Source organism: Megalobrama amblycephala, linkage group LG2 (assembly GCF_018812025.1).
Source record: "Megalobrama amblycephala isolate DHTTF-2021 linkage group LG2, ASM1881202v1, whole genome shotgun sequence".
NCBI classification, from domain to species: Eukaryota; Metazoa; Chordata; class Actinopteri; order Cypriniformes; family Xenocyprididae; genus Megalobrama; species Megalobrama amblycephala.
The window spans coordinates 49520066-49535938 of NC_063045.1; the positions used below are offsets into that span (position 1 = coordinate 49520066).

Below are 15873 nucleotides of genomic sequence, written 5' to 3' on the forward strand. Positions count from 1 at the left end.
AAAAAATAGTATTCATATTTATATCCATAGATATTCAAAGTATATTATAATAGTAGTCTTGGTCAAAAAAAAGTGTACTACACACAATATTGTACAATAAACACACAACAGCATACTATATTTTTGTACAGTTTATTTACAAAGTGTTCTGCAAATAAGCCCCCATGCAGCGACAGCATGTTATACATAGAGAAATGGCTTTATCACCATCACCAGTGCAACTGAAGCCCCACTGACACTCTCCCAACTGAGTTTCATAGGTTTGCTGCACGTGGGAGAAAACAGTTCCCATCTCTGTGGTTCCTCAATGCGAAACCAAGAACCCTCTTGGTGCACTCTGAAATAGTCCAACCTCAAGGTGTGAGCCTTGGGATGTTTTACCAGACAAATAAAAAAGTACAACACAAACCTCAGGCTCTTATGTGCTACAGAAATTACACCCTATTGTCCACCATCTTTAATGTGCTGGCAGAAGTCTTAGAGAGGGGAAAAAAAACATTTACAGGAGCCCAGCGGAAAAAAAAATAGGAGAGATGCCAAATAAAAGACTGATGGATTTTACATACACACCTCGTATTGCCTTGCATCCTGAAAAGATAAACAAATAAGATTTCAGAAAAGTGGTTTCTCTTTGTCTTATTGTCTTCATTCAGAGCTGAATCCAAGTTATACTCAAGATAAAAGCATTTCAATAAAAAATAAAAAGCTTTGGAAGTCATAATACTATAATACACTGTAAAAAATATTTTCATGATTTGTTATCAGAACATTTTTCTTTTGTCAAATCAACTTAGATAATTAATGTTCAGATCACATAATATTTTGAGTTTCTGTTGATTAAACCAATTGCCTTCATTGCATTAACTCAAATTTTTAATTTCAATGAACTCAAAATATTAAGGCAACCAGGTACCATTCAAAAGTTTAGGGTCGGTAAGATTTTTTAATGCTGTGAAAGAAGTCTTTAATGTTCAACAAGTCTGCATTTATTTGATCACAAATACAGTAAAAACATTCATATTGTGGAAATATTGCTTCAATTTAAAATATCTGTTTTCTGTTTGAATATATTTTAAAATGTAATTCACATGATTCAAAGCTGAATTTTCAGCATCATTACTCCAGTCTTCAGTGTCACATGATCCTTCAGAAATCATTCTAATATGCTGATTTGCTTCTTCAGAAACATTTCTTTTTATTATCAAATTTTTCTTATTACAGTCTATACACATGTACATACAAATCTCAATGTAACAGTATTATCATTGCTGAAAACAACTGTGCTGTTTATTTATTTATTTATTTTTGAAAACCTTATGCATTTTTTAGGATTTTTTAAAATTTATTTGAATTTTTTTGAAATTATAAATGTCTTTACTGTCAAATTTGATCAATTTAATGCATCCTTGCTGAATAGAGGTGTTAATTTCTTTAAAAAAAAATTGTTACAGACCATAAACGTTTGAACTCAAATATGTTTATGTATGTATAATGCACTAGTAAATTCATGAGCTTCATTAGTATTCTTATTTGAATCAAAAGAGAGGAAACTTATGAAAACATGAAACACAAAAATGATGAATGATGTGGAAATAAAACACAATAATGAGTCCTGTATAAGACCCATGAAAAAATCCAATCAAGTAAAGGCAATATAATTTAACTAAACACTATTAATTATGTGATCATTCAAATGGATTTTGGTCTGAGCTTTTCACATTCAGCAGATAACAGTGAATGACATCATCCTGGATGCTGTATGATTAGGAAATGCATTTTTGGTAAATATGAGTTACACACCAGTATTATAACGTTCAATATGAGAACAGAGGGTAAACTGAGACACACACACACACACACCATCTGCTGAGTTCTAGCTACCCATGACCCATGGCCTCAAGCCTAAATGTTTATTTTTTACATCTAAAATTAGTGTTTTCATTTTTTTCAAGGGACGCAGAGTCTTTCATTTTCCACTGAAATGTATTTATTCTTACCCTTTCATTTGCATGTTATGAAAATACAGCAGCATTTTTGAACTTCTTTGAAAATTTTCAAAGAAAAAAAAAAACATTAATTAAGATCCCCTAAGAAACATTTTGTTTATGCAACATTAAGCTCATTAAATTATGAAGATAGTTTTATGATATATCTGGTCCTAAATTCTTTAGTAGCTCCATTACATGGTAGCCTACTGATACTGCTGCATTATAAATACTGGCCTTTAAATGAAAAGGATCTGTCACTGTTTTTCTGTTTAGCCATCTAACTGTTCGAATCCGTTTTATTTGTTCTGCGGATCAGGTCACAGATGACGGTGGAATGACAGAATGGCAGGCAGGGTTGATCAGGACAGGACGATGGTGTTGTGAGAGCCCACGTCTCTGAGGTTCATGGCATCCATACTTACTCCCGTCTCATACACGGGGTTGTCAAACGCAGATTCTTCTGTCATGTTGTCATACGGTGGAGAAGACGACCCGGGGAGCTGAAGGGTCTTGCTTTGAGCTCTGCAGAGACACAAACCTTATTAGAGAAAAACAAACCCCAAAACAATAAGCACCAAGTCCTTTTCTCTGCCATCGGAACTTACATTGAAATGCAGAGGAAAAAGACCAAGAGGAGCATCAGCACCACTGCAACGGGAATCAGAACCGCGATGGCAATGTTGACGCCCTCCACATCAAACTCTGAATCGGCAGCTAAATGTGGACATTTTACAGAACATTTATAAAAAAATAATAATAATATGATGAATTAAGACGGTTAAATCTTTAGTGATTAAAGTGTTTTGATAATGCTAAAATAGTATCACCGTTCAGCCTGTGTTCCTCAATGTTTCTTGAAGAAGCTGAAAAACACCAGTAACAACTTCTGAGACACTAAGCAATTTCATATAAGATACGTCACTTACACTAAAGACGATTATAATAATAATAATAATTATTTAATCATACCCCATATTATATTATTATATTATACTTAAATTAAAGGAGAGATTATTAAGGTCCATTTTCCTAAATGCTTCTATTCAACAGCAGCCAATTAAACTAATGATTTCAATTTAAAAATACAAAAAAATGACTTAAAGGGTTAGTTCACCCAAAAATGAAAATTATCCCATAATTTACTCACCCTCATGCCATCCTAGGTGTATAAGACTTTCTTCTTTCAGCCAAACACAATTGGAGTTATATTAAAAAATATCCTGGCTATAACCGAGATTTTGAAGCCCCCAAAAAACGCATCCATCCATCATAAAAGTAATCCATACGGCTCCGGGGGGGGGGTTAATAAAGGCCTTCTGAAGCGAAGTGATGCATTTTTGAAAGAAATATATCCATATTTATACATTTATAAGCTATACTCACTAGCTTCTGGTAAGGACTGTACGCAAACTGAGGAAGAGCGACCTCTGACCCGACACGAAGTAGGATGTAGGAGTAGACGCCTCTTCCGACATTTCTATTTAAAAATTCTAATTTTAGACTTCTAATTCGTGACTGGTGTTTTGCTTTGCTCTATCCACTGAGCTTCTGTGTTCGTCAATACATCATGTGTCGGGTCAGAGGTCACGCTTCAGTCTGAACGCGTACTGCTGTTACCGGAAGCTAGTAATTATAGTTTGTAATGCTATAAATATGGATATTTTTCTTACAAAAACACATTGCTTTGCTTCAGAAGGCCTTTATCAACCCCCAGGAGCCGTTTAATGATGGATGTGCTTTTTTGGGCTTCAAAATCCAAGTTACTTGTCACTCCCAATATAAAGCTGGGAAGATCAAGGATACTATTTAATATAACTCAGATTGTGTTCGGCTGAAAGAAGATGGCTTGAGTAAATTATGGGATAATTTTCGTTTTTGGTTGAACTAACCCTTTAATTGTTGAACAATTAATTTAAATACATTTAAATCAAATTTTAAATTCTTTAAAAACTACGCTTGCCTGTACTGAGCTTTACTTTTCTATGCATTTAATTTAAACAATTCATTTAAGAGCGCAGTTCCTACCTGTGCACATAGGGGGCGCACTGCTCCATTGAGAGGGATGTCCCGGGATGCAGTGGATAGTGGCTTCACCCTGAAGCACATAACCTGCACGACAGTTGAAGCTCAGAGTCTCTCCTGCCTGGAAGAAAGCTTTCTCTGAACTCTGGATGGCCGTGGAGGGGGCGCCAGGGTTACTGCAGGGTTCATATCTTTCAGCTAAAAAAAACAAAACACAGATCAGTATGCTGGAATCCATTGTACAGGTGCTGGTCATATAATTAGAATATCGTGAAAAAGTTCATTTTTTTATTGTAAATTATTTTTAAAAATGAAACTTTCATATATTCTAGATTCCCTACATGTAAAGTAAAACATTTCAAAAGTTTTTTTTTTTTTTAATTTTGATGATTAGAGCGTACAGCTCATGAAAGTCCAAAATCCAGTATCTCAAAATATTAGAATATTTCCTGAGATCAATCAAAAAATGGATTTTCAAAACAGAAAAGTTCAAGTTCTTTAAAGTATGTTCATTTGTGCACTCAATACTTGGTCGGCAGCACATATTACAGCAAATGACTTGCTCCTAGCACAAATTACAGCATCAGTGAAGTGTGGCATGGAAATGATCAGCCTGTGGCACTGCTGAGGCACTATTGAGCCTTCAGATCATCTGTATATTGTTTGATCGACTGTTTCTCATCTTTCTCTTGAAAATATCCCATAGATTCAGCGGTCAGGCATGTTGGCTGGCCAATAAAACACAGTAATATCATGGTCAGCAAACCACTTGGAAGTGGTTTTTGCACCAGCAGACGTCACGGCCCCCCAAATCATTACTAACTTCAGAAACTTCACACTAGACTTCAAGCAGCTTGGATTCTGTGCCTCTCCAGTCTTCCTTCAGACTCTGGGACCATGATTTCAACATGAAATGCAAAATTTACTTTTATCTGAAAAGAGGACTTTCGACCACTGTTCACTGTCCAGTTCTTTTTCTCCTTAGCCCAGGTAAGATGCTTCTGATGTTGTTTCTGTTTCAGAAGTGGCTTGGTAGTCCTTTTCCTGAAGATGTCTGAGTGTGGTGACTCTTGATGCGCTGACTCCGACTTCATTTGACTCATTGTGAAGCTCTCCCAAGTGATTGAATCGGCTTTACTTGACAGTATTCTCAAGCTTGCGGTCATCCCTGTTGCTTGTGCACCTTTGCCTACCCAATTTCTTCCTTCTAGTCAACTTTGCATTTAATATGCTTTGATACATCATTCTGTAAACAGCCACCACATTCAGTAATGACCATCTGTGACTTACTCTCTTTGTGGAGGGTGTCAATGATTGTCTCCTGGACCATTGCCAAGTCAGCAGTCTTCCCCATTAGTGTGGTTTCAAAGAACAAGAGATATCCGGAATTTATACTGTAGGGATGGTCATTTAATGAAACTCAAATGTAAATATTCTAATATTTTGAGATACTGGATTTTGGACTTTCATGAGCTGTGCGCTCTAATAAACAAATTAAAAAAAAAAAAAAACTTTTGAAATGTTTTACTTTACATGTAGGGAATCTAGTATAAATGAAAGTTTCTTTTTTAAAAATGATTTACAATAAAAATGAACTTTTTCACGATATTCTAATTATATGACCAGCACCTGTATGTATTGGAACGCAGTAATCCTTAAGTCCACCAGATGGCAGTAGAGTGTAAGAACTGAAGTCAGTTCAGGTTGCATTTCTTGTGATGCTGAATGCAAATGTTGTCTCATCCACTTACGGACACATTTTGGCAATTTTTCACTCCACTTTGGGTCTGCAGTTTCTCTGCTGTAACAAGTGAGCACTCCAGGGCCAGAAAGTGAGTATCCTTTGTTGCAGATGTACTCCACAGACGATCCCACTGCGTAACGAGAGCCGGTCACCAGTCTGCGGCTGTTGTCCACTAATCCCGGATCCACACATGACATAACTAGGCAAATATCACAAATAAAAACACATGAAAAAACTGTGACATGAAAAAAAAAAGAAAAAGAAAAAAAGAATTATGAAGATAAGTCAGTAAGAAAACTACTTAGGGACTACATATGAAAAATAGCACTTGGCTAACTCTGGTGCATTTACTGAAAAGTTTATTAATGTGCACTGTCCCTGTTAAAAATAAACAAATTTAAAAGTTTAAATTTAAGAGAGAGAGAAGTATATTGGAACTGAAACTGAATATTGGAACTGAAATGTTTTGCTCAAAACCATTTCTATTGCATGAAATTTAAATATAATAATTATAATAATGTATTATAAATAAAAATAAATTATAATTAGAAATATTACATTAAATATAATTTATACACACACACACACACACACTACAATTCTAAATTCAAGCATTTTTAAGTGGTTAAAACAATAATATTTAAAACAATGTTATATAATAATAATAATAATAATAATAGTAATATTTTTAATTAATCCTTTTTAAATAAGGGATATTAGGTTTTGACAATGTGATTCACATCATTGAGGAAATTTTAACAGGAATTATTTAAAATATAATAAATATAAATTTCTCTTATTACAATTTTTCACAGTTTTTTCTTAAAGAAGAAAATCAATCTAATTATGAACAAATAAATATGAACAAACCAACAAATCACCATTGCTAAACCCACACAGCACAGGTACCTGCCAGTTTGTGTTTCTAAAAACATTGCATTTTCAATTAAAGCTGCAGTCCGCAACTTTTTTTGTGTTAAAAATTTACAAAAATTATATAATGAGAACATACAACATGAATCCATTTTCCAAACCGTGTTTTGTCTTATCCTGAATCATTATGGTACACTTATAATAAGTGTTTATATTCGGACTATTTCAGACCAGACTGGTAGGACCCGCCGCAGAGTATCACAGAAACTGCGTGACTCGCCATAGACTTACATGGAGAAAAGTAGCTCCGGCTAGAATGTTCCTCCGCAAGACGCGTGCAGTTCTGTTTATTAACCACTAGAGGGCCAAAAATCGCGGACAGCAGCTTTAACTGACTCTGCATCTATAATCATGATAGGGTGCTTACTATATGTAGTAACCTTAATTCACCAGCAGGTGGCAGCTGACCTAGCTTTAAACCTATGCAGTCATTATCAACAGGTTAATTAAGTTTTCCCAGCGCCACTTAAGCACTAATGTCCTGGTGTGACCTTTAAGTGTGATGTTAGCTCTTACTTTTCTCACAGAGGGGTACATCTCCACTCCATGTCAGATCCCACTGGCACATCAGGATCTCTGAGCCCTGCAGATGGAAGCCTGGGTAACACTGGTAGGTAATAACGGTTCCATGGGTCATGTCAGGATGAGATGTGCTCTTCCAGCCATTAAGGATTTCTGGCAGCTCTGCGCATGTGTCGTTACGTGGCACTTCTAGTATTTGGTTGGTAGAAAAGAGAAAAGAGGCATACAGTCTTGGGATTTTTCTATTTTTACCATTAAGCTTTACATGTAAATGAGACTGCTGTGAGAAAACCGTTGCCCATCTGGCTTTGTCAGTGGTGGGCACCTCTATTGTTCAAACACTAGGGGGCCATCACGTTCCAATCATATAGGAGAATACAAGCACTGGCTGAAGACAGATTAATGATTTTTTTCATTTGATCAGTGTTCCCTTAAAAGCTAATTTTGCACTAATATCACTGTAAAAAACATTTTCATAATGCTACTTACCAAAGAAATGCACTACAAAGCCATTGTTGTATCCATAGACATTGGATGCTGGATCAGATTGAAACTGGATGGTCACATCAGCCGAAGAGGTGTAGAGTCTGAATCGAGGGAGGAAACCACTGTACTGGCCCAGGATGTTGGCTGTGAGGTCATCACCATCATAAAAGGTCAGCAGGTCATTCTTCCCCAGACGAAGACTAATAAAACAACACGCATAAATGCACACCATTAATGTAGCTCAGGTCTGTTTGTGATAATTCTCACTCATTGTTTTGTAAACCCCCCACCATATTTTATATTAATAACATAAAATTCATTCATATATTTTTATATTAATAATATAATTATAATATACTAATCTAATATATAATATGAAATAATGTAATTTAATAAATTATCATCTGTTAAAGAACATATACTGTTGAAAATCTGATTATATTTAAAGTGATTAAATCGAATGCTAGATATTCTATTTATTTGCTATATGTTTGTATTCCATAAAACAAAAAATATACATGTTTAAAGCAAAAGGAAAGTAAATGATGACAGAAAATACATTTTTGGTGAACTATCCCTTTAATTAAGAAGAATGCTGCCATCCTAACATAAGAAGCTGTCACTTGACCAGCCACATTTTTCCCCAGATGGTTTGTTGAAGTCATTCTGCAATTCATCTTCATTTCTGAACCAACATGAGTAATGCAAAGGAAAAACAAATTACGCAGCCCAGGCAGATTTTACACAACAGTATCCTCGCTGAGAATCAATCATGTTTTCCATTCTGTCATGCTAAATGGCAATAAAGGCCAATGTTTAGATTCCTTCATCTATCGGGAGGCTGCATTTACCTCTTCAGCGGGGAAGTGACATTTTGCAAAGAAATGAGATTTATTTAGTGTAATGTTTGAAAGCATAGAGGCAGAACCCTCAGGGCCGTCACATAGCTGTCAGCCCTTCGGGTTCTGTTGTTTGGGAAGGTCACAGATGAGCTGTGTTAATATTCATAGCCTGACAAAAAAAAAACCAAACAAACAACAACAAAAAATTGGGTATAATACAGAGTAAAAATTAAAAAGGATATGCACATCCTGATAATCAGCTGAGATGGAATGAGATATTTTTTCCCTTCTTCCACCAAACAGGCCCATTGTTAAGACTATTCACATGGGTCTGCGTGTGTGTGTGTTTAGAGAGTAAGTTTGGAAGATTTTGTTGAGCAGAAGCCAGTAAAGCTGAGCTAATGATGCATGTTGGAACACAGAGGCTCTCTGTGCTGAGATAGTGTCACACTCTGACTCAGGAAGACTTGATGACTGGTGGACTAATGGTCTCTTTGGAAGTACAAAGGGGAGAATGTCAGAGCAATAAAGTTAATTTTACTTTTAATTTTCTTCTTCTTATTATATAATAATAATAAATAAAATTGAGTAGGTTGGTTTTAAAATTCCACAGCCATCTTGGCATCATGCCAAACCCACCAAAGACAAAGACAGAAACTTCCGCTATCCCAATACATCCCAAAAAAACCACCACAAAAACCATCAATAACTCCACAAAACCCATTGATGTCACTCCAAATCCACCTATACCACCCAAAACCAAATCATACCACCACAAAAACCATCAATAACTCCACAAAACCCATTGATGTCACTCCAAATCCACCTATACCACCCAAAACCAATTCATACCACCTGAATCTCCACTCGTATCACCACAATAATCACCAATAACTCCACAAAACCCATTGATATCACTCCAAACCTACCTATACCACCCAAAACCAATTCATACCACCACAAAAACCATCAATAACTCCACAAAACCCATTGATGTCACTCCAAATCCACCTATACCACCCAAAACAAATTCATACCACCACAAAAACCATCAATAACTCCACAAAACCCATTGATGTCACTCCAAATCCACCTATACCACCCAAAACCAATTCATACCACCACAAAAACCATCAATAACTCCACAAAACCCATTGATTTCACTCCAAATCCACCTATACCACCCAAAGCCAATTCATACCACCACAAAAACCATCAAGTAACTCCACAAAACCCATTGATGTCACTCCAAATCCACCTATACCACCCAAAACCAATTCATACCACCACAAAAACCATCAATAACTCCACAAAACCCATTGATGTCACTCCAAATCCACCTATACCACCCAAAACCAATTCATACCACCACAAAAACCATCAATAACTCCACAAAACCCATTGATGTCACTCCAAATCCACCTATACCACCCAAAACCAATTCATACCACCTGAATCTCCACTCGTATCACCACAATAACCACCAATAACTCCACAAAACCCACTGATATCACTCCAAACCTACCTATACCACCCAAAACCAATTCATACCACCACAAAAAACCATCAATAACTCCACAAAACCCATTGATGTCACTCCAAATCCACCTATACCACCCAAAACCAAATCATGCCACCACAAAAACCATCAATAACTCCACAAAACCCATTGATGTCACTCCAAATCCACCTATACCACCCAAAACCAATTCATACCACCACAAAAACCATCAATAACTCCACAAAACCCATTGATGTCACTCCAAATCCACCTATACCACCCAAAACTAATTCATACCACCCGAATCTCCACTCGTATCACCACAATAACCACCAATAACTCCACAAAACCCATTGATATCACTCCAAACCTACCTATACCACTCAAAACCAATTCATACCACCACAAAAACCATCAATAACTCCAAAAAACCCATTGATGTCACTCCAAATCCACCTATACCACCCAAAACCAATTCATACCACCACAAAAACCATCAATAACTCCACAAAACCCATTGATGTCACTCCAAATCCACCTATACCACCCAAAGCCATTTCATACCACCACAAAAACCATCAAGTAACTCCACAAAACCCATTGATGTCACTCCAAATCCACCTATACCACCCAAAACCAATTCATACCACCACAAAAACCATCAATAACTCCACAAAACCCATTGATGTCACTCCAAATCCACCTATACCACCCAAAACCAATTCATACCACCTGAATCTCCACTCGTATCACCACAATAACCACCAATAACTCCACAAAACCCACTGATATCACTCCAAACCTACCTATACCACCCAAAACCAATTCATACCACCACAAAAAACCATCAATAACTCCACAAAACCCATTGATGTCACTCCAAATCCACCTATACCACCCAAAACCAAATCATGCCACCACAAAAACCATCAATAACTCCACAAAACCCATTGATGTCACTCCAAATCCACCTATACCACCCAAAACCAATTCATACCACCACAAAAACCATCAATAACTCCACAAAACCCATTGATGTCACTCCAAATCCACCTATACCACCCAAAACCAATTCATACCACCTGAATCTCCACTCGTATCACCACAATAACCACCAATAACTCCACAAAACCCACTGATATCACTCCAAACCTACCTATACCACCCAAAACCAATTCATACCACCACAAAAAACCATCAATAACTCCACAAAACCCATTGATGTCACTCCAAATCCACCTATACCACCCAAAACCAAATCATGCCACCACAAAAACCATCAATAACTCCACAAAACCCATTGATGTCACTCCAAATCCACCTATACCACCCAAAACCAATTCATACCACCACAAAAACCATCAATAACTCCACAAAACCCATTGATGTCACTACAAATCCACCTATACCACCCAAAACTAATTCATACCACCCGAATCTCCACTCGTATCACCACAATAACCACCAATAACTCCACAAAACCCATTGATATCACTCCAAACCTACCTATACCACTCAAAACCAATTCATACCACCACAAAAACCATCAATAACTCCAAAAAACCCATTGATGTCACTCCAAATCCACCTATACCACCTAAAACCAATTCATACCACTCTAACCCCCACTTGTACCACCACAAAAACCACCAATAGCTCCACAAAACCAACCCATATCACTCCAAAACTACCTATACCACTCAAATCCATTTCATACCACCACAAAATCCACCCATATCACTCTAACCTAAACCACCCAAAACTAATTCATTCCAACCTAATTCAAGGTCATACCATCATAAAACCTGTCCATATCTCTCCAAACCCACCTATTCCACTAAAAAATTATTCATACTACCCTAACACCACAAACCCCAACAAAAGCAGCCTAAAACCCATCCATATTTATTCAAACTTAACTATACCTTACAAATACTATCTGATACCATCCTACTACCCACCCACACAACCATAAACCACCCCAAAACCCAAACGATTTCATTCTAAAACCCAACAATAACACTTAAAACTTACCTAAACTTTGCAAAAACCAACCCATGTTATCCTAATACCCACCCACACACCCCAAACTCACAACCCCAAACCCACCAATATCTGTGGATTTCTGTTAAAGCTTTATCGAAAATTATTGCCTCCACAAAATTATTGAAGAAGCTCCACTGCCTTGAAGTATCATGTGCAGGTGTGATCCCTGTCCAGGTGTTCAGCCTGGCACCTGCATGCTGGCCCATTAGTGCTCTGTGTTAATGAGTCTGTGGGTGGCCTCTCTGTCTGTGCTAAATCAATTAATCAGCTGTCATTACACACACTGTTCCTCTGTAATTGGAAGGTGGTGAACTGTACCGAATGCTAATAGAGAAGTGAAAGCATTCTCATTAGAGGAAAAAAGCAACACACACATAACTACCCAAAGCCAGTCCTAAAAGATAACCATCTATCTCTTCTGTTCACACACACGCAAGGTTCAGATACTCACACCTGGACATCCAGCATAAATCTCTTGTCCTCCTCCACATGTAGACCCCAGATACAATCCTGACCCTTGTCGTACGCTTCAGGCCAGTTCGGAGAAAGCACCACACCTGCTGAATCTGTTATTTCTCCACTGCACACCGCTGTAAAACACAAATGGTGCGTTGAAGTCTTCCTGGGAAGTTTGTATTTGCGAATCGAGAAGTCATAATTATGACATCAGATGCATTTAAATAACTTTGGTTGTAGATGGTAATGTACCTCTACATAAAATTCAACAAGGTTTTTTAACTCTACATCTATAAAATGATGAATAAAGAATGTGCATTGAGTGTGTTTTTGCTTTTTATGTTTTCTAAAGGATTTGTTTTATTTTTTAAAAATTGAACCATTATATATTCTATCATAATTGTACAATCGAAGGGATTTTGTACATGCAACTTAGTTATACTGTAAATGAAAAGTGATTAATGTATTTTAACAAATGTACCATTAAAGGGATAGTTCACCCAAAATGTTTAATTTTGTAATCATTTACTCACCTTCAACTTGTTCCAAACCTGTATGAATTTCTTTCTTCTGATGAACACAAAAAAGATATTTTGAAGAATGTCAGTAACTAAACAGTTGTTTGGTTACCCATATTCTTCAAAATATCTTCTTTTGTAAAAGTTTGGAACAACATAAGAGAGTAAATACATTTTCATTTTTTTGGGTAAACTATCCTTTTAAGAACTAAATTGACTTAAATCAGAGAAGAAATTTACTAAAATAAACTAAAGTTCAATCGGACAAGCTAGATCATAGACACAAAATCACCTCGGCATGCTGGTTCCGTCTCATTCCATTGTGGATTTTCATCATTTACGCACTCTAAAATAACAGCGCCCTGCTCCAGTGTGTAACCCGGCTCACAGGTGAACTCCACCACAGAACCAACTCCAAACGCAGGATCACTCGTGGAGAAATTTCCATACTTCACAAATGGCTCATAACAGCTGCCCTGAGAAAATGCTGAAAAACATGCAGAAAAATATAACTTTAATACAGTATCAGTCTCTTTATACAGTATAATAAACACAACAATAAAATAGTGTTCACATTTTTTGTTCATCTCATTGACATTAAAACATGTATGTTTACATTTATGCAATTGGCAGAGCTTTTATCCAAAGTGACTACATTGCAATCAAGGCATGCATTTTATATTTTCTTGCATTCCCTAGCAATATAGAGATATTTCAGTGCGATGTTCATTATCTTTAGTCCTTGGTGATGGTTAACCTGTTACTCTATAAATATACCCAGAAATCTGTTGTTTCTAGGTTACATCTGTCGTATCTGGCTCTTTCTGCTATTCTTCAGTTGCTGTAACAAATTTGTTCAGGTCTTATAGAGATCAGAACTAATGAGGGGCAGAAAAGAACAAGCTTTTTTGTTAAATGACTGGAATACTTGAATGGCTCATGTCCAGGAAATACAGAAGAATACTTGTACCTTCATATCGGATGGCAGCGCCAGTGCATGTGCCCATCTCATCACTGGTGAATTCCACAAACAGATGCCTGCTGGTGCTGGTGACCCCCTCAATGGGCAGATACTCCACTGCATACGAATCATACAGGGGCGGAGAGTCAATGTTACTCCCATCCTTTATGAGGAGCCTAAGAACAAACAAAAGAAAGTCTGCATCACTAAATAGTAAATACAGGGTTTTTTTTTTTATTACATTTTTATAAAAATGGATTACATCATTTTGATCACGCCTGAGGATATTGGAACATTTTCCCCTTTTAATCTTTGTATATTTACTACCATAAAGTTTGGGGTTGGAAAGATTTTTTTAACGTTTTTAAAAGAAGTCTCCTATGATGGCTGAATTTATCTGATCTAAAACACAGTAAAAACAGTAAGATTGTGAAATATTATACTATTTAAATTAAGTGGTTTCTACTTTAATATATTTTAAAATGTAATTTATTCCTGTTATGGCAAAGCTGAATTTTCAGCATCATTACTCCAGTCTACAGTGTCACATGATCCTTCAGAAATATGCTGATTTGCTGCTCAAGAAACATTTATTGCTTTTATCACTGTTGAAAACAGCTGTGCTGCTTAATATTTTTGTGGAAATCATGACATCTTTTCAGGGTTCTTACTTAAATAAAGTTCAAAAGAACAGTATTTATTTCAAACATAAATCTTTTGTAACATAATTAATGTCTTTACTGTCACTTTTGATAAATTGAATGTGTCCTTGCTGAATAAAAGTTTTATCTTCCTTCAACCAAACAACAGTGGTGTATATAAATCTGGTTTCAGCTGGCAACAGCTCATTAAAATACAACTTTTCACATTTTTAGAATGAAATAAAATCATTTTAATCAAAGAGTTTTGTCCAAATAAGGTCATTACTTTCAAAGAAATTTTGGGGAATATTTACAAACCCGATTCCAAAAAAGTTGGGACACTGTACAAACTGTGAATAAAAATGGAATGCAATAATTTACAAATCTCATAAACTTATATTTTATTCACAATAGAATATATATAACATATCAAATGTTGAAAGTGAGACATTTTGAAATGTCATGCCAAATATTGGCTCATTTTGGATTTCATGAGAGCACACATTCCAAAAAAGTTGGGACAGGTAGCAATAAGAGGCCGGAAAAGTTAAATGTACATATAAGGAACAGCTGGAGGACCAATTTGCAATTTATTAGGTCAATTGGCAACATGATTGGGTATAAAAAGAGCCTCTCAGAGTGGCAGTGTCTATCAGAAGTCAAGATGGGCAGACGATTCCCCCAATGCTGCGGCGAAACATAGTGGAGCAATATCAGAAAGGAGTTTGAAGTTATCATCATCTACAGTGCATAATTTCATCCAAAGATTCAGAGAATCTGGAACAATCTATGTGCTTAAGGGTCAAGGCCGGAAAACCATACTGGATGCCCGTGATCTTCGGGCCCTTAGACGGCACTGCACCACATACAGGAATGTTACTGTAATGGAAATCACAACATGGGCTCAGGAATACTTCCAGAAAACGGTGAACACAATCCACCGTGCCATTCTGGGACACCATGTCATCCAGACTAAAGAGGACAAGGACAACTCAAGTTGTTATCAGCGCTCAGTTCAGAAGCCTGCATCTCTGATGGTATGGGGTTGCATGAGTGCGTGTGGCATGGGCAGCTTACACATCTGGAAAGGCACCATCAATGCTGAAAGGTATATCCAAGTTCTAGAACAACATATGCTCCCATCCAGACGTCGTCTGTTTCAGGGAAGACCTTGCATTTTCCAACATGACAATGCCAGACCACATACTGCATC

At 36.6% G+C, this 15873-nt stretch overlaps 1 protein-coding gene across 1 annotated transcript in view; it reads right to left on the reverse strand.

Moving 5' to 3' along the window:
- Positions 1 to 116: 116 nt before the first annotated feature.
- sez6a (seizure related 6 homolog a) overlaps positions 117 to 15873 on the reverse strand; it is a 28248-nt gene continuing 12491 nt past the window's right edge. The window contains exons 6-16 of the mRNA XM_048180051.1: positions 14029 to 14195; positions 13351 to 13545; positions 12536 to 12674; positions 7699 to 7895; positions 7204 to 7398; positions 5762 to 5953; positions 4014 to 4208; positions 2816 to 2851; positions 2594 to 2702; positions 2411 to 2510; positions 117 to 588 (exon numbers count right to left, since the gene is read on the reverse strand). Coding sequence (XP_048036008.1) covers positions 559 to 588; positions 2411 to 2510; positions 2594 to 2702; positions 2816 to 2851; positions 4014 to 4208; positions 5762 to 5953; positions 7204 to 7398; positions 7699 to 7895; positions 12536 to 12674; positions 13351 to 13545; positions 14029 to 14195 — 1555 coding nt within the window. The 3' untranslated portion in view covers positions 117 to 558. The remainder of the gene's footprint in view (positions 589 to 2410; positions 2511 to 2593; positions 2703 to 2815; positions 2852 to 4013; positions 4209 to 5761; positions 5954 to 7203; positions 7399 to 7698; positions 7896 to 12535; positions 12675 to 13350; positions 13546 to 14028; positions 14196 to 15873) is intronic.